Raw genomic sequence first — 23222 nt, 5'->3', positions numbered from 1 at the left:
CTTTGATCAGCAACACCAGATGCTGACAGTAAGAACTAAATATAAGTATCAAAAGCTGTCTAAAATTAGCAACAAATAACATAGAAATAGGAGATACGCTAAGTAAGTTATTTGAAACGCCTGGCCTTCCTAGTGATTAATATACTCATTATATCACTAAAAATATGTGCAACAAAGGCATATTATTTAAGTAGTGCCATGTACTGCTGCATGTATTATTGCTGCCCAACAGAGCTTTACATTCACTGTATAGCAACAAATTAGTGTAAAGATGCAAATTCTACAGAAACTCAGAAATCAAGTCCAATCAATAAAGCTCATGTCTGTGTAATGCTTTCAAGTGTAGCAAAGAAATAATTCCAAACAGAATTACTTGTGTAAGGAGAAGAATCTATTTTTTTCAGGGCTAGTAAATGTCACTCCTAAAAGAAAATCAATTTGGAAGGAGAGAGACAGAGTATGCAATTAAGAACATGTATTTAGAGATGCTATTAAAAAAAGTATTTTAATACAAAACATAAGAGGTCTTTGATAAGGATTTTGTTTTGTCCAGCATATTCATTGCCTCATACTGTTCACAAAGCTATGTCGTTGCACTTCAGAGTATGTATTTCTATGCCTTACAGTATTTCGTATCCCAGATACTGTCTTCCAGAAGATCATCTCAGCTACCACGACAAACTAGCTGAAAATATTAATTCTGACAAGCCTCACATACAGAAAGAAGAGATTAAAAGAATGAAAATCCTTCATTCGGTCATACGTGGCTCCACAATTCATATTTTAAGCAATTTGCTAGTCCATTTGACAGGGGAAAAAAAGGTCTGGGCTGAAGACTTAAAGAAATGAGATCTCACATATTAAAAAATCATGACATTAACTTGCGGTATGTATCAATTTCATGAAAAAAAAATACATTTCCAAAAGGAATGTATTCTATATTCTTCACACCATCCTGAAGCACCAGGACAGGTCCTTATTTCCCCCGTGGTATGTATAATCCTCTCTGCTCTTTGCAACATACTTGAAAAGAAAGGAAAGATAAAACCTTTGTCCTCACAACATTCCAAATCAGATTTGGGAAGTGAGCTGTTCTAGTCCATCTCAACATTGTGAAACCCTTCTGCATCCCCTCCAGCTTGAGGCTACTAAATGAATTGAAAGAAAAGCTGCTGAGGTGTTCAACTGGGGAGACAGGCTGACTCTGGAAACATGAAAAAATTAAGATTGCACAGCTTTACATTTCCCAAAGACTTCAAGGCCAGGCTTTTAATTGCAAAAGCTAATTGGGTGACTGAGTTATTTCAAAATTTGTCACTGATGATTATAAACTGAAAAAAAAGTGAAAAACATTACATACATATACACAACAGTAGCAAGCATGCATTTAAATGGCAATGAGAAGGTTAATACTGAAATACCTACAGGAATTAAATGATATACTAGTGGCAGTTTTAGAAAGACTTTGTCAGACTAGCAAGATAAGGCTATATGCCAGTCTTCTAAAGAAATTTGTAGAAGCAATGTGCTACTGGGACTAGAACATAGAAAATGAGCCAGGAAGCAGCTTTTTGGATGGACATAGAAGACAGAATACAATTTTGCATTTTGAAAATCAATACTTATAAAGATGAATGCTTATAAACTACTTCTTGGTGGAAAGACAATATTTTGAGAGAAATGTGCATTTACTTTCAACTAAAACTCTGAAATAAAAATGAAGATGGAAACAATGCAGCAGCGTCAATCAATATACAGTAAAAAATCCAACTGTCAGAAACTTTGCAATGAGATTAAAATTTTAGTCTTTTACCCTAAAATGTCTCATCAATGATAAACTATAAAATACTGTTTTATAGAAAACATAGGAAAAATCTGCGACTGAAATTGTCATTGTCTATCAACTTAGCAACGTTGTATTTGCATCTGAAATAACACTAGAAATTCAAAGCTTATCAGAACCACTGGTTCATCATCAAAAAGTTACTGCAAAGGAATGCATGTATTTAATGTCTTAAAAATAATGCACACCCCCACCCAATTCTTTGAGCACGTATTTATGTAGGGAGGATGGAAGCCACTGCAGTTCCATTCGACTGACCTCTCTTCAAGAGACAGCGTGCAGTAGCAGAGTGTTCCCACTAAAGGGGTGACTCAGTGGGCCTAAGCCACAGCTAACCATAATCATGTCAGACAAAATCTGCTTTGCACTAGGAGCTACTAATGACAAAACACTGATTCATCTCTGTCCAGAGGACAGTGATTTAATAAACCATCTATACGTATAACCACTTTACTCCTCTTTACGTTGATCACTAAAAGCAATAAACTCATTAAGAAGGATATAACTTCATGAGAACACCCTAGGAGAGTTCAAAGAAACTGGATGTGAATTGGAGATGATAACATCTTGCCTCAGGCTGGTACCTTCTATTTCTGCATAGCCACTTCCACCACCCTCTTCTACAGGGTATACAGACATACATTAGTTTATATTGCTTTTATTTTTTAGAAAATAATTTACACTATGTATGGATTTTCCCTGAACGTCTACTGAGCATTTCTGATCACTTTATACGGATAGATCGCTCCAAAGCCATATAAAACATCTAAGTCAAAAAGGAAAGCAAAGATAGCACCTGTAAATCTCGACAGCTCCGTTACACCACTTCAAATCAGTACTGCTTGGAGCACTCTGAAAAGCGCAGGGTGGTTTTAAAACTACAAATACATAAGACTTTTAAGAAGACTAAAAGATGCAAATGAGACCAATTCACCACCAGTTTTGTTGATTTCAGTATAGTGTGATATCAATACTGATACAAATCACTGTACCCATTATCGGAAGGATTTTGACGAAGTAACACTGCAGGAAAGCAAGTTTAAGATATTGGTCTGTAACAGTAAAATCACAGCCAATGTTGCAATGCTACCACATAACAATATGTTCCAATAATGGTTTTTAAGTCTAATAAAATTTCAACAGTGATGTACTTTTCTCGGATTATGCATTTTTTACATTTATACATAATTGCAGCTGTTTTCAGTAGACTACCCCTAATAACAGTGATAATTACAAATGAAACAAAGAAAGCACAGCTATTAATAATTTATGTTCACAATACTCTTTCTCTCTGAAGTAATTGATTTAGCCTCACAATATCCCTGTGAGGTAGATAATTACTATCAGTCTCATTTTACAGGTGAGGAAACTGAGGCACAAACAGGTTAAGTAACTTGCCTAAAGTCTGGGTACAGAATCCAAGTACCTTACAGCCATTTTCTGTTTCTCAGACATCAAATCACCCTTCCTCACTGACAAATTTAACTGGAATATTTACTAATACTGCACATTTGTGTGCATGTATGTGTGACTAGCGTGCATAGAAACAACTCCAGCTCTATGTTTCTGTATATGCATATATCAGGATTTTAGACTCATATAAAGGATAAAATGTTATGATGCCACGGATACAATTCAAGAGATTCGAGATCCAGCACTAGTGGACTTTTCATTTAAAGGTAAACCAAGACACTATGAATGGGAAAATGGCAACAGTACTTTCTCAGTTTTAAAATAATTCATTTTAAAGTTATTCTTGCCAGGGAATCAAAGGCTTCCTTTATTATCTGCTGGGTGTTATTAATACAGTTATGGCAATACTGACATCTCCTTAGAAAACAGTGTTTTTAAGACATGACAAACCAACCTCACAGGAGTGCTGCATGAATCAAATTAATAAGCATCGAAAAACATTATTACAGGCACTATATTGTGCTAAGTGTTAATTAGAGCAATAAGCAGTTAGGTATTCTACTGTGTTCCAAAAGACTCCTGTTATCTGAAACATAAATCACCCTGGCTTAAATGTATAAAAGTAGCTGTTAAAGCATAAATTAGATGTGACCCAGTTCCAACAGCATCCTTCGCCAATCAGACAAACTGTGGGAGAACAATCCCAAGATAGAATTTCCATCCCATCCCTTGCCCATGAGGCTAATCTGTCATTCACCTGTCCTACACAAAGAATTCACTTCAGATTTATTTCACAGGAACAAGTAAGCTGTTTGCAGTAGTACCTTTTTATTCTCAGCTCCAGCTCATTCTCACTAGAAAAAGCATAAAGAGCTGGTGAGAAGCAAAAGCCTCTGGTACAATGATTCCAAGAGTTTCCAACGCACAGCATATTTTGTATTTGCACTTCTCTTCAAGAAACTCAGATATGTGTAACACCTTGGATTTCCACAGAGTCTGGCATACAATGGTCAGCTGCAGAATCGCTTCTCCATAAATCAGTTTGCATGGCACTCTACAACTAACTAGGCAGAAATTTTAGAACAATTTTTGAAATTATTTTCCTGAGCAGTTTGGAAGTGCTTTTCAGAATCTTCACCTAAACTTTTCTGTCTAGTTCCTTACAGTAAGTTTATAATCTATATTTTCTTGTGCTTTACATATACATCCTGTGGGGTCTGTAAGAGCCTACAGTACTACACTGAAGTATTACCTTCCAGCCCATTGCATTTGATGACAATTTGCTCTAGGATATCCATAGCTATATGGAAGAATGACTCCAATACATCTGATAATTTTAAGACAGTACTTTTCCATCTTACCAGCGTTCATTATTTTCTGCTTGTTTATTCAGAAAGATTAGTTAGCTATCTCTATTCTCCTTAAGCAAAGTGGTGTGTGAGCTTGCCACTAGCATCAGTACGACATTCAGTGACTAAAGAGCTATTTATTCTCTATCAAAGGCAAAAAGTGAAGAGTTTATATAGGTTTCTGAGAAAAGCATCCTAATTCCAGGGAGCTGTGATATATTTGATGCCAGATGTTTAAATTAATCGCACCACAGTCTGTTTCCTACTTAGCTCCATAAACCACAGTGAAAAGACTGGTGAGTGAGGTGTGGCTTCATTCTATTGGTGCTCCCCAGGGATGCAGAGGTCAGTACTAGGGAACTCTGACCCAACTCACAAAATTGTGAATAGAAAACTCTGACCTGACTCACAAGCCTTTCTGCTTACAGCTCTTTCAGAAGCCCTATCATCCGCCATGCAGAAACAGGGACCAGCAGTGGTAGAGACTGAGTGACTCCCCGCGATGACGGAAAGGAAAGATGAACCCCTGAATCACAGCCCATCTTCCCCATTGCCCTCTGGATTGTCAAACCAGCCGGGGAGGAAGAGGTAAGGTCAGAGTTTGCCCACCCCTGCCTGCAAGGGCAAACAGCCAGAGAAAATCCCAAAGAAGGATGTGGGGATGGCAGTGTGCTACTCAGTTCTGCCCAGAGGAGAGCTCTGACCTGCCTGGCACCTCTGTCCTAATAGGAAGTTTTAAAAAAGTAACCATAAAAAGAAAGTGACTTAAAAGAGGTATTTACACTCTCTGGAAATATAAAAAGAGACAGGCCACCAGCATGGGGTTCTACAGGATAATTCATCTGGCAGCTGCCATCATCCTAGAGGTGCTCGCTCAGGAGACAAGAAGAGAGCAACTGAAATGACTGTCCACAAGTGAAGGCACCTTGTCTGGAAACAGCATCAAGCTGGTGTTTTTCTTTCACATAGGGTAGGATTGGGGGAGATACTGGTGCTAATTGTTTGTCAGTACTTGGTACATTTACAAGAGCAAAATCCTATATTATGAGATACCTTAATTAACACTTTAATTCCTTTTATCCACAGAAGGGCCTAAGCCATAAATTCATTAGATTGTCTCACACATGTTTAAGTTAAGAGCTTGTATCGACTAGAAGTGCATTTGTCTCCTTGCTCAGTCCTTTCTCAGTACAGAAACACTTGGCCTCCTAAAAAAAGGTCTTTATCATCAACCAGTCATCTGCTCTAGTCTAGTAGCTTTTTGGGCTCAAGAGTCCCAGCCTTCTGCTGAATATCTCAATTAAAAACATAATTAAAAAGTTACAGTCAATCTTCTAAAAATAAACATAAAGAACGAGAGCATATACTGAAAAGAAATAAGGTGGCATTGAAGGTGCCTAGGGCTACAAATTTGCTACTATAGTTTGAGTTTTAGACATAATGAGTTCTTAGGCCATAGAGTGAACACAAGACGTATCATCCTCCTCCCTCAGTAACTGATGACAGATGCTTTTTTTCCACGGGACTGATAAGAAACCTCCTCTCCACCCGCATTTACAGTCATATTTGCAATTTTGTGACATCATCAGGGAAAAATAAAACAACATAGAGAAGAGTCTTTCAGGTTTTGCATTCAGCTGTAAATATCAGCTAACCAGGTAACTGTGCATCTCTCTGGAGTTGATGCTCAAAACCACGCCTGAGTGATTGCCTGTGAAAATACAGAAACAAAAGGCCAGCATTAGTGTATTTCAGGTACTCCACAATAAATCCCTCTTTTATTGCAGGGACAAGTCAATTGCATAAAGAGAGTGGCTTTATCAAACAACAGATCAGGTGAAGGTTGGTGCAACAGCTCCATGTACCTACAGGATACTTTCGCACAAAGCTTTTGTTCATGGTGGTGGATTTGTGGCGTGTTCCTAGGGTTTCTATCCCAGTGACAGCGTAAGTTGGTTCTCTTTGTGGCTTACAAAGGTGTAGTTGTCTCGAGGGGTGCAGGTGAGGGAGGAGAATGGAACCTGAGGCATCCATTCGACATGCCACTGACCTGGGACTGGACACTGACCGGCATCAGCAATAGGGGAACTCTGTAGCTGTTCAAGTTGCCACTTCTCCCAGAAGGAGTCACTGCAAGGTAATGGTGTTGAGGAGTCCCAAGGTGGGGGTTGCGATAAAGTAGGCAATATAAAATATATAGAAAACAAAAAAAGTGGATGGGTGAGTCTGGAAATACTGTACTGTGGAAATTCAAAAGTTATGAGAAGAGAGAGAACAAATAGAAACCTAGGCCTGTAACTTCCTGCTGTGCATGGAGCAAAAACTGCTACTGACATCTCCCAGCAGGGAGGGAGACAGCTCACCAGAACTAGAAGGGATCTCCATAGCATAGGAATCTTCTGCAAATAATGTCATAAAACAGAATTTCATATAAAGCAGGGAATACAATGTTTCATACTCCAGCCAAATAAAATAGAGGAGCATCATTAACAGGCATATTTTCTTGGCAGTACTGAGCAATACTGGAACTGGTGGAAAGAATTGCAGGTAACAAAACAGTACACTGAGCAGAAGTATAGTTCTATATATTAAATAAAGTCTGGTGCCTAAAAGCTGTACAGTAGCTGATGAATGTGGATGATTACAACCCACAGAAATGAACTCTTTATGCCTCACTGGAAATACTGCTGGCATTGACAACCTGGCAGAAGCAGAAATCACCTCGAGATCTGCATCTGATACCTTAAGTTTTGCACCAAAACATCAGGATCCTGCACTCTTTAACCCTAAACCCTAACAATGATCTGCCAAGATAGAAGAATTTGGTTGGTTTTTTTTTTAACTGAGTAAGGAGTGCAGGGCAAGCAGAGATAATTTCTGAATGTGACAGAAATCAGGGTAGCATTTCTTTATTCCAGCATCCCAAGCTGCCTTATAGAAACAGGCTGTAACAGATTTTCTACCATTAAAAGAACATTACTGGAGGTGTCTGATGCTCCACTTTAGCATTCATGTCTGCGAAGACTTTGTTAGCCTACTGCTTTCTCCTCTAAAGACCCTGGAGATAAGTTGATCAAACAATTTTAACATAGACTGTTTTTCCAGAGGTATTTTTTGAACTAACTCTGGTAGAGTCAGGAGTGCAATCAAGGTTGTCTTGCGAAGTCTGAATGAAAACACAGTGAGTATTCATACACAAAGGTTATCAAAGGAAAGACAGAAACACGCAAAGAAAAGCAGGAGCGTGGATTCTTCCCTTGTGCTTAAGGCTAAAATCTCCAAGAACCTAGAAGCAACAAATGAAAATAGAAACATCGACAACAAACAATAAAGTGAAAACCAAGATGAGAAAACCTCTGCTCTGCCAAAATTCTGTCCTTCCCAAGGCTGCCTATGGTGCAGCTAAAGTACGTAATCTTCTGTGGGTTCACAAAGACTTTACAGTCACCAGTTACACCATGAACCTACTGCTACAAATCCCAAAGGCTTTGGGTTACCTGATTTATTTTCACAAATGTGTAGAAATAGAACTGAGGAGCTTTTTCCATCTTTCTACAATTTTTAGCCTGTGACCTGAAAGTAGTCTGAACACATTGGTAAATTTTACAATAAATGAATTTTATAGATCAGTATTCTAAGTTACATTAAAAATAACTGCAGGGTGCCAGGACAGACACTTCTAGCTGACACTGGAATTATTTGCACTGACAGATATTCACAGAAAAGTTTCCCTCATGGGTTCCTTATGACCACCCCATGAATAAAAGTAAGTTATCAGCTAAACCAGGGAAGACTCATGATACTTTTTATATGGAAATAAATTTAATGTTTCCAGTAATGAAAACTGTAAATGCCACTGGATGATGGTAAATACAGCAATGGATCTGGATACAACCCATCTGAAATCAGGGAAACATTGACTCTACAAAGCCTTCTGGCCTAAGTCAAATTTTCTAGTAATACAGGGGATTATTGAATGAATTCAAACATTACTTATTATATTCTGTTCTGCCAAATATAATTTATCTCTAAAACTGTCCCAGTAAGTCTCCTGGCATTAAAATACACTACCTCTGTACTCATGCTCTATATAGTATGTCATCCATACACTAGCCTATATCACAGTAAGCCAAAAGAAGATAACTGAGATAGTCCTCTGTTGGCGGTGTACTATTTGCTTCCTCCTGAGTCTAAGCTGAAAATTTAAGAAAGCTAAAATGAAAAAGCACACCGATTAAAAATCAATTACTTACAAAAATTGATAAACAAAAATGAAGTTACCTCTTGCGTTACCTAGCGTTTGAGAGTCCAGATCATCATCAATAAACTCCTCACCCTGGATGATGTTCTGGGTGTCCTCACTATGATTAACAGGGCTTGTCATCTCCTGCTCTTTTTCGTTGTGCATCTGGGCATAGACATTTCTGCCAGGCAGTTTCCTAAATTGGACAGTGAGAAAAAAAGCTTGTGATGAGGTTCCTTTGTGTTGCACATACACTGGCATCAGAACAGAGCATCAGCAGAGTGAAGTTGCACCAGAATCACAAAATAGCATCAATTCCACCCTTCCTTAATTTGAGTTCACAACCTAAATTTATCAGCTCATTATTCTCAGTCACAGCTTTATGTAACTGCCTTATCATGATGTTCACACTGATGCAATTATTAATTTCTTAACTAAGATTGACAATGAACAGTACTAAACAAAGATGTTAAAATCACAAAAAAGCATTTTTTTTAAAGAGCTCAAGCACTAAAAAGGCCCAGCAAGCATTCATTCACGGTTCCAGGTGTCTTCACAAACATTAAGCTGGGCCACAGTCATCATCTCTCATGAGACCCCACTGGGAGTACTGCGTTTAGCTCTGGGGCCGCCAGCATAAGACAGACATGGACCTGGTTGAGTGGGTCCAGAGCAGGGCCATGAAGACAATCATGGGGCTGTAGCACCTCCCGAACAAGTACAGGTTGAGAGAATTTGTCTTGTTTAGCCTAGAGAAGAGAAGGCTCTGGGGAGACCTTATAGAAGCTTTCCAGTACTTAAAGGAGGCCTACAGGAAAGAGGGAGAAGGGTTCTTATCAAGGAATGCAGTGGCAGGAAGAAAGGTAGAAGTTTTACACTGAAAAGGGGGAGATTCAGATATCAGGAAGACATTCTTTACAGTGAGACAGGTTGCCCAGAAAAGTTGTGGATGTACTCTCCCTGGGAATGTTCAAGAATGGCTGGATAAGGCTTTGAGCAACCTGGTCTAGTGGAAGGTCACTATGCCCGGGGCAGAGGGATTGCAACTAGATGATCCTTAAAGTCCTTTCCAACCCAAATAATTCTATGACTCTATGATCACATCTCCCTGGTAAGGTGGGCTGATACTGAAAGTGGATGATAGCATCAAATAGCACTCTTATACACTATCACGGTTGAGAAGCAAGAAGCAGAAGAAATACTGGGAATAGAAAGGGAGCAAAGAGTGGAGAATCATTAGGCCAGAAGCAAGGGGTAAGGATGTAAAGAGGCACCAATAAGGGTGCATAAGAAGGCAGGGGTTGTTAGTGTAGTTAAGCCGGCAGCACTAGAGTGTAAAACTCAGCCCAGGACTACCAGGAACTGCTGAATGAGACAAAACTTTCTATGGCAGACAGCACTTAATACATTCATTCTGGTTTGAATCTAGAAAAACAAGAAGCATGTTATTAAATGGCTCTGTTGGCTTTAATGGACAATGAGCACTGTGGCTGAACCTGGGAGGCTTGAAGGTAAGTGTTGATAAAGAGTTCTTAAGTAGACTAACTTAAATTAGACTTTGTAAAATCCAGGAAAATAATGAGGGGCTTCTAACTTTGTAACAGAAATTACAGTTTAAATATTTCTAGAGAGCTATATCTTTTGTTGTAGCTGCATTAACCTGCAATCTGTCTGAGCATATAAGGACATCCCTTCCTAGGCATCAAGCAGACAGTTCTGATTAGGGAGTTATAGGTTGTGAGTGCTATTTCCTGCACTGCAAGAAGCAATGTGACAGCTTGATCAGCACGACAGCAGATCACGGCTGTCAAAAGTCTGTGCTTAAGGACAGATTATTGCAATGGGCAGACAACAAGAAGAAAAGAGAAAATAGGGTTGAAATGCTGAGGTTAAGCTGTGCTTTCCTGAGTTCCTTTAGAAAGTGAGAAGATAGAAAAGTGACGCTAATTTTTAGGCATTTCTCTAAAAATTATCATCTTCTGTTCCATATGCTGGCAGTAGTTTGAAAACTGGATGAATACACAGATTGCCGTGTTTTCTGTAGGCTTCTGAAAACAACCTGTATTTAAATTTCAGAAGTTCTTTACCAGGTGGCACCATCTGAATTTGAGATAAAAGTTACTGCAGCAAACTATTTTGAACAGCATCTTCCATTGAATCAAAGTAATTAGAATAAATAGAAATTGCTAAGCAATGAAAGATGACTGAAGAGGAAGTCCTCCCTTTGATTCGAACTATCCAAGAGATGAATCGCAAGATATAAACCTATATATGCGAAAGCACACACACACACACAAACACATCCTTATAGGTATCTGTATACACACACAAAATTATACACATAAAGAAATTAGGTAGTTTGTCCCATTATTTATAAGCAGCACAGATGAAATTAAATTGCTCTTCCTTTTTTCAGTTTCTCAGTGAGCGCAAGGTAAAAAAAAACAAAACAAAAACACAGGAGCAACCACATGCAAAGGGCAGGGATGTAATGAAGGTCTGATAGCACAATGTGCTATTATGACCACTTCAACAGGTCCAAGGGCTCCTCCAACACAAACATACACAGAAAGTCAAGCCTCTCCTCTCATTAACTAGATGAAAAAAAAGCCACATTGAAAGGGAGAACATTCCTCATTACTAAAACAAATACATTAGGTAATTAATTGTGACTTTTTTCCTCCAGGGCCAGTAACTCCAGAATGGTTTTAATGTGTCTGCTAATGAAACTGGTCATGTGAAAAACAATATTCTTCTCAATCAGACCTGCATCAAACCTGTCAAATTGCTCACTTTCAGCCCACTACCAAATGTCTAAGGGGAACAAAACCCAGAATGATACCTTTGCAATACATCTGCAGAACTTGCACATATGTTTCTGCCATAATTAGAGGACCTTTAAAAAAAGTGTTTCTGACAGACTGTAGAAGAATCAATGGCCTTATCAAAATATTTTTCACATAATAAAAATTATTATCTATAAAAAATATTACCTATCCATCTAGGGTTAAGTAAAGGGAGTAGAGCTGCTTGTCTAACTGTTTTCTGCCCAGTCTGAAAGACCTGTCAGAAACTGCAACTAGGTCAACAAGGTGTGTCCTTTGGTATAAATCCTAAGGCTTTCATACACTTCTAGTAAGACTTCCTAGTTAGAGATCACCACAATCACAATACACAGTATTAAAAATACTAAGGAGTTCTTGAATGAATAAACCTCAAAGTTCACAAATAACCATTAAACATATTGTTCTTAAGAACACTTCTTTACAGGTTACGGATAGGAGAAAATGTGCAAGCTGTTATTTCTCACTCATGATCCCAATCCTGATAAGTAAAGATTCTTTGTGGGAGGTATAAAGGTATTCAGCAATTCTTCCGTACTTTCCTTTGCTCCTCACACTTACATAGGAAAGCATCTTGTACTGTAAAACAGAGTACGGATGGAAGGAAGGAAAATATTATAGGACTCATGAAGGCATACACTGTAGATATCTGACCTTTTATACATTACAGAGTTTCATGTGTTTCATACTGGTTATTTTTACAAGGAAAAGACTCAGCTAGACTAAAGAAGATGACAGTCCAAGCCTTTTCGAGAGGAATTTTTAACACGTGCCAGATACTCTGTTTATAAGCGACAACTGCATTGTGGGATGAAACAGGATGTGGATACTGAATACTTGCTGAAGATAGAGCTGATTCTGGAAATATTCCAGATGCGCTTCACTGCTCTAACGTGTAGAAAGGATGCTGGTACCCATGATTATAGGGAGAAAAACCTTTGTGTATCCTGATGTTCTTTGCTTTTCTTAAGGAAGTAATTTATGTTGAGTCTGTTTGAAGTAAGCAAGGCTGAAATGCCTGGGTCTACATAAAAGAGTACTGCGAAAACATGACAAGACATGCAATTTGACCCAAGAGATTTATATCAGCAATATGAAAATAGGAAGCACATTTTTAAGAACAGAGAAACCGACTATGCAATTGTTTCTTTTGGAGGTTTACTCTTTAGCTGCAAAACACATGTTCTTTGCATCCATCACTAGAGACATTATCTCTGCTGAGCAGTACTCCATGGTATACATTTTTAATTTCTTTTGTTTTCTTTGTAGCGTTTTACTTCAATCATGAAGAAGAAGAAATGTTCATGCCTGCTTTAAGGATCATAAAAATATGAACTGGAGAATTAACTCTGCACAGAACGACTAACGAACATTCACAGCACATGTCTTTAACCAAGCTTTCCAGGTCCGACATCCTTTAGAAGATATTCTAGAAAGTATTTTTTTCCTCTCTATATTCAGAAATTTTAATCACTTCATACCTGAAACTGTTTGCACTGAAAAATGTTTAGCAGTAAGGAACAGCAAGAGGGCGATGAGATATTGATTCCCACTCATTTAAAATAACTCCCTAGTTTATTTGGATTTCAATTCCTTTCTTGTGGACCCGATATTCACTGGCCTTTATATAACTTCATTAATCTTCTAGAGGCTTGATTATGATTCTGTTTAGTATAAAAAATAGGAACATATTCACATGGCAAAGGATAGTGTAACATTCTCTTGGAACTTAAATAAAACTAACAATAATAGTCTGCTAAATAGAATAGTTTATTGTGGTGCTGGCTTCATTATGATTAATGTTCAGATGACTGACTTCTTTGTGTATTAAGTCACTCCTGATTTACTTGACTCCTTCATTTAAAAAATATTTTCTACATGCTACTAGTTTGATTTCTGAGGAAAATTTTATGAAATATTATGGATCATTAAATTAGTGACTATTTTTTTATAGCTAAATGGCATGGATTGGGACTAAACTTGCTCTCATGGAACATAAAGGTAGTATAAGCAAGGTTGGGAAAAAAAGATAGCTTTTCTTCAGAGACTGAAAATGAGATAGTAAGTCAATGAGGCAGAAAGATAACACAGTTTGGCTCCAGATTGTGGAAATAACCCAGGAGATGGCTCATTTACCAAAAGTAGCACTTGATAGTAGCAGGCCCAAAAAGGAATGTACACAAAATGGTATAAATTTTGCTGAAGTAGATTCATAGCTATTTGTGAAAACAACGTATGGAGCTTTAAGTACATTGTCAGTAGCTCACATATAAATGAAAAGATGAAGATTTTCATACTCTCTTAGAGAATCAAACTTGCTACTATTAATTGGTAAAATACCTAAGCAGAAAAGCCAACTATTTGCTCTGCCTTGGTTACTCTAATATCCTGTTGTTATACAGAACTAAAAGTAAGAAAAGGATGATTTCAGATCTTTCACGTGATGATTAGATGGCAGTTTCAATGTGTCTAAAATATATTTTTCCTTTCCTCCACTTTGCCTTGTACTGACAGTGTTTTCTGCCTTCTCTACACTGTCGCCCAGGACCCCACACCACAGAAACTTGCTTTGAAAGGATGAAGAAATCTTTTCTGAATGGAAACATGAAACCCACAAAAAATAATATTGTTTCATATTAAATGGAATAAGTGTGTTTTTCCTGAACCAAATTTAGTAAAGATGGTATGGTATAGAAAAAAATATATGCAGGTTCCAGATCTGCATTAAAAAATAGACCCGAGTTCTCAAAAATATTTTCCAGCTGCCTCATATTGTTCTGGTCAAAAGAAGCAGCTGTAGTCCATTTCACCTGGATGCTTAAACAACTGAGGTGTATTAGTGAGTATTGTAACATATTGTTTGCTTGAAGCATCAGATCAGTGATTTCCACACTTAGAAAGCAAGAGGAAAGAAAAGGCAAATCATTCTTGCCTATTATTGCTTGCAATCCATGGTCATTGTCTGCACTCTCTCTCATACCGCAGGCACAGTCAGGTTTAGCAGCTGAGATATCACCTCTTGCTCCTTATTGCCACTCTAAAAATTTCCCCCAAATCTATCTAAACCAATCTTTGCTTATTAGTGTGTCATAAGTAGAATTAGTTTTTAAAACTATCACTATTTCTCAGTTAAAATTTACTTTTCATTCACTGGGTAAAAATAGCCCTAATCTAAATTGATCACAATGGGACAAAATCCTGCATTTCTCTAGACTTCTTGGGTTTTTTTTTTTTTTGTCTAAAGCAAATAACCACTTTTGGGATTGCGAGGAGTCGCTCCACAAAGTCCAGGGCCTCCAGAACCAGCTTTTTGAGCACACATTCCTGAGGAGAAGTGGCTGGATGTACAAACAGGTCATTAGATAAAATGGCAGTAGGGAGAGATAAAATGATAAATGCTTCCAATTTTGCTTTATAGGAACAGAGGGCAGCAGTTGTCTTAGTGTTTAAGTATGAGGGCATATTGAAAATGATGTAATCTGTAGTCACCTAATCTTTAACTAGACAGCTATGACAGACCCTACAATTTCAGGTTTGATTACAGTAGTGGGAAATAATACAATTTCAATCTTTTGTTTTTAATGGGTATTCCTTCAGGAGTAATGACACTGTGTTGGTTTTTACTATGCATATAACTAATCAGCCCAAATCCCACTACCTCTATAAGATTCTGCCTGTTTTTCCCCTACCTCCCTACTTAATTAGACAAAATACTCTATTTTCTGAATACGAGGCATCTGACACAGAATCTTCTGCAGGACTGTTATTTTGGATTACTCCTCTGCCTCAAACTAATCTCATGAGATTTACTTCTTGTGAGGGACACCAATTTTTAGCACCACGTATTGTGGTTTTCAAAACCTGGAGCAAGAAAGTTTCATCATAGCTGTCCTGATTGCCCTGCATGATTCATAAAAGAGAGGCACTAGATTAGTCCCTGATGTCTTGTCCACACTGTCTTTCATCTTGCAATTCTGCCTGACCTAAATTAGTATAAATTAAGACTCAAGTTCTTACAACATGAACTTCAGAGATAAATCCAGGCAGGGAGGGCAGTCACTATGCCTAGGGCTAAGGAGTCTCAGCCCTCAGGAACCATTGGGCAGTCTGGGCAGGTTTCTCCATTTTCTATGGAAGCTATACTATGATCTACACAAGAGTTCACTATTTTCTCTTTACCTTCCATAACAAGCCCTGAATAGTGCCTGTGCTTGTTGCAAATGGAAGAAATGCTCTCATGTATTTAGTTGTAACCTCCCTGCCAATCCAGTCCCTATTTTATCTGCAAGCCAGCCTTTTCATCTTGCATCCTTCCAGGCACCAAACTTAATCTTAAGCAAAGACCTGTCCATTGAGCCAGTGAAGAGAGAGAGAGAGAGAGAGAATAGTCCAAGGTATGTCCATGCAATATTTTGCCGATCACCTGCTCTGCTCGTGCCCCAAGGCAAACTGCACATCCTATAGACCCAATTAGTGCAGTGACAAAACTAAGATTAATAGATCTTTGACTTAGGACCAGGGGAGGTCACAAGGAATTTTAATCCTTGTCTGGAGGGAATATCTGACTACCAACTTACATAAATGAAAAGAAAGCACCACCCAATGTCTTCTATATCCCCAATTTTGTGAATTGTGAATAAAAGTTACAGGCAGTATTAACATTTCAACACTTTATGCATGTCTGTGATTTCTGTGTGGATATAATTCATATTTATATTTGCATGTGTTGTCTGAAATACAGTAGGGTCCAGAAAATGCTTTTTTGATGAAATTATCTTCTAAAATTGAACAATCTTTGTTGCCAAAGGCATTCTTTCAGCAAAATATTTTTTAATAAACAGACATACAATATTGACAAGCTGCCTTTGTGCATTACAACCTGCAACCTTTACATCTATAAAGGACGTTCAGTTCCATAGTCTCAGTCCCTATGGACAAGTTTGTAAACTTACATACTCTCTGTACTGACTTTAAAGGGACTATATTTGCAAGTAAGTACTCCGTGGGGATCCAGTTTTTCATATTCTGCCTTCATAAACACAGGAAAGACTTTTCTTAAGGGATTAAAGATTTTGGTGGATGAAGAGTTCACAGGGAGTACACAGGGAAAAAGTGATTTTTCAAGTGTAGAACTGATTAGGTCATTCATCAATGCCAACAGCAGTTTTCAGGCTACTGAGAAATGTTTGAATATATCTCACAATTGTCCTCACTCCCACCTAAAGTAACCCCCCTCCAAAATTTAAATGCATATTATTTTCACAAATTATATATAGAAGTAAAAGAGACATTAAAGCTCACAATCTGAGAAATAGACTATAGTTTCCTCCTTAATAAAAGCTCTATTTATAAAGCAATGGCTCATTGGGCATTTTAGAAAGAATTCAAGGAAATATTTTTTTCTTCATTTTTTGAATATTTTATACTTCTTTTCCCATGCAGTAATTGTGTCTGTTACTTAATTGCTCTCATTTAAGAGCTAATAAAATGTCTAAATCATACATCTTTCAAAAGATAACGCTAGCAGGTTTTACGATCCCACACTGCAAACAGCAAATCCTCCATGTATTGCTACTGAAATAATATAATTACATCACATCAACCATTTTTATGTTTTTCCTTGCTGCAGGCACCTAAAACAGAAATATGGATTTTTATTCAGTTGTAGACAGTCTGATACAGCATTCTGTGATTTACCTTTTAAAGCAAACAGCCTCTATGAGTTCTAAGAAACTTACGCACTGTGGTAAGAAAAAGAAGAGATTCTTGGATAAAAGGGTATATTTTCTATTGACTTTTCTAAACAAACTCTTACTTCAATGCTATTTACACTTACAGCTATCACAAACACAGTACCACACCCTTTCTAGAAACTTATGTTTATTTCTAAATCAGTCTTTAAAGAACGAGACAAATGAACAGGAATCCTCACTGAATAAGGGCATCAGGATTTCATGATGATGAAGGCTTATTTCCAGTATGATCAAGCCCAATAGCTTCTAAATGCCTCAGAGATACAAAAACAGCAACAGCAGAGCCAATGATTACACAAACTTGTAAACAAGAACAAAATTCTTTAAATTGCACAGCACCCTAGTAGGTACGATTAAAATAAACTGCAGACTAAAGACATATCAGACAGGCTGCCATGGTATGTCCTGTCAGTTTTGAGAACATCTTTCATAAAACCACTTTCAGAATTATTTCTCCCCTCAACACACTCTAGTGTCAAATTAACACTAATCTATTTCTGTCATTTAGTCTACGTGGCATTGCCCCAGCAACTAAAATGTAATGTGTGCAAAGAAAAACTCCAGTGAGCAACACATTTTGATAAAACTACTTTTTCTAAGCAGAGCAGCATGGCAGATCACTCATTGTCCAGATAGCTTTAGTTTATTCGTAACTGCTAGGAGTAATGAGGTTGGAATCAATCAGGATTAACATTTTAGCTCAGCTCCCTTTCTTGATGATATTATTTTGATAAGCAGAACAAACTCTTCATAATTCCCATATTGCTGCTATTTATCTTGGAACACAGCAAGGGAAAGTAAGCATCAGTGCAGTACCTTGATGCCTGCAAAGTTCAGAAAACGACAATTTTCGAAGTGGTGGACTTTTTGCAATTCTTTAAGAAATCTCCTTTTCAAATAACAAACTGCTTTGCTGATCTGTAGATAAATTCAATTTTTTAAATATATATGTTGTTGATTAAAGTTTACTTGCCTTTTGAACTTGTAGAGGATGAAAGCCCCAACTGCAACTAGACAGATAACAAAGAGAACCACAATAGCCCAGTAGCCACTGCCTCCTCCAATCCTCTGAGAGTCTGTAACACGGAATAAAAGAACAGCTTAGCATGTCCTCTTTCAGATCAGTCACATCCATGGGCTTTCTTTTCTATCTAATTATCAAGTCAAAACAATTTTTTGTTATTTGTCCTCTGTAGCCTCTTCAAAAAAGTAACAACACGAAATTAATCAGTGACTTATGACTCCGCTAGGGGAGATTTAGGCTGGACATTAGGAAAAAATTCTTCACAGAAAGAGTCATTGGGCACTGGAACAGGCTGCCCAGGGAGGTGGTTGAGTCACCTTCCCTGGAGGTGTTTAAGGCACAGGTGGACGAGGTGCTGAGGGGCATGGTTTAGTGTTTGATAGGAATGGTTGGACTTGATGATCTGGTGGGTCTCTTCCAACCTGGTTATTCTATGATTCTATGACTGAAGGACAGTGGACCAATTAAACAAAAAACAACAAACCAAAAACAAGAAAACCAAAACTCTGAATATGTAATTAATTGCATATTCACTTGGGGTTATTTTCTGGGAATCTAATGTTATCACGGGAAGTTACCACAGACGCTAAGTATGTGCATTGCAAAAGCAGGGCTGTATTAACTTCACAGAGGCTTCACTAAGGCTCTGAACAGCAAATGAACTCATCAAAGTCATATGTTGGTAAAGGCTGGAATGAACGTCAGCTTCTTTCAATCCTAGCCTTTTGTGCTGGCTAACAAATGTTAGCCCTCTAAACCATACAAGGTATCAGCAAAACTGTAGCATGATTCTACACTAGAGATAGATAAAACAGCTTCGTCTTCTAAAGAGAGTTGACACCAGTATTTACATAAATTGATTGTGGTCAGCTAAGCTGCTCTTCCACAACACGTTGAAATACAAAGATGGATATATTATGGGATACGACACACAAACAAAAATTACAGGACACACTATGGTTCATGTCAAAGCTGAACTTTCCAGTTGAAACATCATTTTTAGTTATCTCAATTCAAAATACAGAAACACGTGTGCACATATACTCTCTTCAATCAGTTTCAAGGTACATAGTGAATCCAGAGATGCAGGAAATGCATGCAAAAAGCCTATTTCCATTTGTTTTAAACACAGCAAAAAAATATTCTATCTCAGGACAGTATTAGCAATGTGGAGACCCTACCGACCCTTCATATCAGTTGATTTGAAGATCAGAGGTACAAGGCAGAGGTGCAAGGCTATGTCCCAGACCCCTGGAGTCACATCTGCAGAGTTAATGTCTGAAGTAGAGAAACTCTGCTTTACTGGTAGCCAGTGCAGCCAAAGTGTTTCACTAGATGTTTTTTTTGAAGCCTGGCTGGCCCTTCCTTCAGAGCACTGTTTTGTAAAACATAGGCATTTAGTTAATGGCATGGTTACACAGAAAAAAGCAAGAACCTTTTGAAGCAAATCATGAGGTACGGCAAAATAGAAATATGCAGGAAACATGCATGATGACTGTTAACAAGTACCAAATAAAAATATCATAGAATCATAGAATAATCAGGTTGGAAGAGACCCACAGGATCATCGAGTCCAACCACATATCCATATATACAGGTGTATGTGCATGTGAATATGTATATATATTTGCATATATACATACACACATCTATGCTTATATGTTACAAGTACCAAGTAAGTATATATGTATATGCATATGCACATATCTATACTGATATGAAGATTCTCTCCTTATCAGAACTCAGACAGGCATCCAAAGGTTGATCTGTTGGGAACTTTGTTTATATATTTACCTGAATCGGAGTCAGCTAAAGTCACTAAGACCCAGTATCCTCCCCTCAGGAAAAAACTGATGTTGTGTGCGTTCAAGGCCTGCTTTATGGTTGCTATTCTCTGAAAATACAAAAGAGAATGTCAAACATCTTGCGCTGTCAAACATCTTGTGCTGCGTTCCACTTTGAGATACTCAATTGTCTAAAAAGGAGAAGCTCTGGTTCATTAAATGATGAGAAACTCAGAAAGCATTTGTCAATGATAAGCTGAAATCTTAAAGAAATTCCATATTTAAAATTCATGCAAAACTCCAAAAGCCACAAAAGATGAAAATGTCTAATCTTTACAGTCAAATCTTCCTGCTTACCAAAGCCTTTACATTCACCCAAGATGTGACAGACAGCATGTTGTTTGCCTGCACTGTTGGGTTTATTTTGGTCATAAATCATGCAATGCATTACCCATGTTAAAAACTCTCCATTCTTCTAACCTATCAGAAAAGAACCTGCAATGTCACTTTGGATTTCTTGCTATGAAAAGTAATTGCAATTTGATGATGAACTGTATGTTATAATTTACCTCATCTGTTTACCTATAATGGGGTGAATTTAATTTATACCTAACTTTTAAAAATAGTAGAAATACATACATTCATCCATGTGGGAAAAAAAAAAATCAGTATTCCTCCTATTTCTCCTATTTTTCTCCAGTGGATAGAGCACAATAAAATATGGTCTCTCACACTTTTATTGAGCAGAACTATTAAATATACCATCATATCCTAACCTCAGATGACAAATTATCTGAATTTTCCCTTCTACTTGCTTGTGTCTTCAACAGGGCTAATTTTTTAAAAGATCAAAGCTAGTTTTATATTCTATGCCTTATAATTCAGGATACAACTTCCCACAGGATGCCAAATTAGAAATAGGCTTTATATACATGAAAACTTCCCAAGTAACTCCTTTTATGATATTATCAATTATGATGCTCATGTTTGACAAGCCTTTGCAGTATAATAAATAGAAACCTCTGTAATCTCTCTCACGTTATGTACAGAGACTGTACAAAAGTTCAAATTCAAATATCCTCACTCATAGTGAGGAACATCTAACTCCTGAAGCAATTCCTTGACTTCATTATATTTTTTTGTGGGGCAATGACTAAAAATAAGGGTGATGTGAACATGGCCTCAGTTATTTTACATGACAATTACTCCAGACGGCTCCTGAATATTTAGCTTTTTGCCTAAAGTCTGGGAAAAAAATGGATAGGACAATTATATTCATTAGCAGCCTACAAAGTGGTGCTGGCACTACTGAAATAAAGTTACTTAATCTCAGTCCAAGGTCATGCATATGCTCATGGAATAAAATGCAAGAAGGACCAGTACTTTAGGCTAATCTGAGTTTTTGCCAGTAAATGAAATTACTGAGCCCCATCACTTTGGATACTTCATATTTTCCTGGCAGGTGTTTGAGCAATCCAACATTTGCTCTAGTTTTTGCTTAAAATTTTTGCTATAATTGCTCCCGTCTTCCTTTGTTCCTGCTCTAACGAAGTGTAGGATGTATCGTAGTTGGTATTTCCATACATGTAATCCCCAATCACCACTTGTCTGACCGGGTCCATCCTAACAGAGTCAAAATGTACAGCTATCCTCTAGACTATAGAATTCCTTTTGCCTTTCAGTGCTCTTCTAGCTTCAGAAAACCTTTGCAAGGTCTTACTGGAGGACTACTTGCTACAGAAACTGTGTCCTGCTAAACAGCTGTAATTTCCCCATAGCCCCACCAAACAGAAGTTTTTGCAAATAATTTGCAAGATGTGATTATTCCTCTTTATGCTTTGGAGTAACCCACAGGATATTGCATACACAAACACAAAAAACCCTTGAGACAGCATTGATTATAATTGATGATATTCTTTAAGCTGTCTTGAAGCACAGCACTGATATAACAGTTGAGATTTAAAGGGAACTAATATGCATAACACTTTGCACTAAAGCAAAATGTTTGCACAACCTATGAATCTGTCACCATGGATTTCCTTAAATTATTAATGATGTCCATACCATATATGCTCAGAATAAAGAGAAATAATTTCTTTTAGAAACTTCATCTTGCTTCTTCAAAAAGTGCAGAGATGCAAATAGTTTTGAAGTGGTAATGGTCTCACCTGACTGAAAGCCATAGCTCATGAATAGCTCTCTACTAAAGAAACAATCTGTTAAAATTAACTGCTTCCTGCAACATAATCAAGATTTCAGACCCCCAGAAATTCACACTGTGATTACAGAGGGAGAGCAGTGGAAAAATAGTTTGGAAATAAGTAAAGAAGAAACTCATGTCTGATATTCATTCCTGTGTTCATTATATTTATTTCTTGCCAATTGAAAAGGAAAACTGCTTGGTTGATGCTCTTTACATGATAGGCCAACTATGAAGGTTCTCTTTTTGTTTGACCTGAAAGCTAATTTGCTTCTGAAGACAGGGCAGAGATGGTTCATCCCTCTTTAGAAATATCAGTGTTCTATATACACTGTCTGTTCTATCAGATCTTCACAGACTGAAATACCATCACTGCTTTTTCTGTTTAAAAACAGATCAATACTAATTATTCTTGAGATACACCCTAATACCAGTAAGCACTGGATTATGCTGGTTTGTACTCTGTCAAACACAGCAGTCATAGCTGTTTCTAGATTTTACATGCCTGTTGTCAGGTGAAAGTGAAATCTTCACACAATTAGGCAGCACCTTTTAATTTCACAAGATTGCAACATAGGATGAAGACTGTCCTAACCAAACATACATTGCTCTGGTTACCTTATCACTAGTTACACTTCTCTTCCTTTTTGGCTGGTTTGCTGGTAGTAGGACATGCAAGTCTGCAGTTGTGGGCACACCGGGTTTCACAACTGTCATGAGTGTTTCTTCGGGTATATTGGTTTCCTGTGAAGACAAAGACATATGGCAAA

The 23222-nt window shown here is 37.6% G+C and overlaps 1 protein-coding gene across 1 annotated transcript in view; it reads right to left on the bottom strand.

Annotated features, from left to right (window-relative positions):
• Positions 1-3414: 3414 nt before the first annotated feature.
• The window catches only part of SORCS2 (sortilin related VPS10 domain containing receptor 2), a 553277-nt gene continuing 533469 nt past the window's right edge, over positions 3415-23222 (bottom strand). The window contains exons 23-28 of the mRNA XM_069856403.1: positions 23071-23196; positions 20263-20362; positions 18418-18520; positions 8899-9044; positions 6656-6735; positions 3415-6316 (exon numbers count right to left, since the gene is read on the bottom strand). Of these exons, the coding sequence (XP_069712504.1) occupies positions 6293-6316; positions 6656-6735; positions 8899-9044; positions 18418-18520; positions 20263-20362; positions 23071-23196 (579 nt within the window). The 3' untranslated portion in view covers positions 3415-6292. The remainder of the gene's footprint in view (positions 6317-6655; positions 6736-8898; positions 9045-18417; positions 18521-20262; positions 20363-23070; positions 23197-23222) is intronic.

Source organism: Phaenicophaeus curvirostris, chromosome 4 (genome assembly GCF_032191515.1).
Source record: "Phaenicophaeus curvirostris isolate KB17595 chromosome 4, BPBGC_Pcur_1.0, whole genome shotgun sequence".
NCBI lineage: Eukaryota > Metazoa > Chordata > Aves > Cuculiformes > Cuculidae > Phaenicophaeus > Phaenicophaeus curvirostris.
This window is presented reverse-complemented; position numbering and strand designations above follow the sequence as displayed.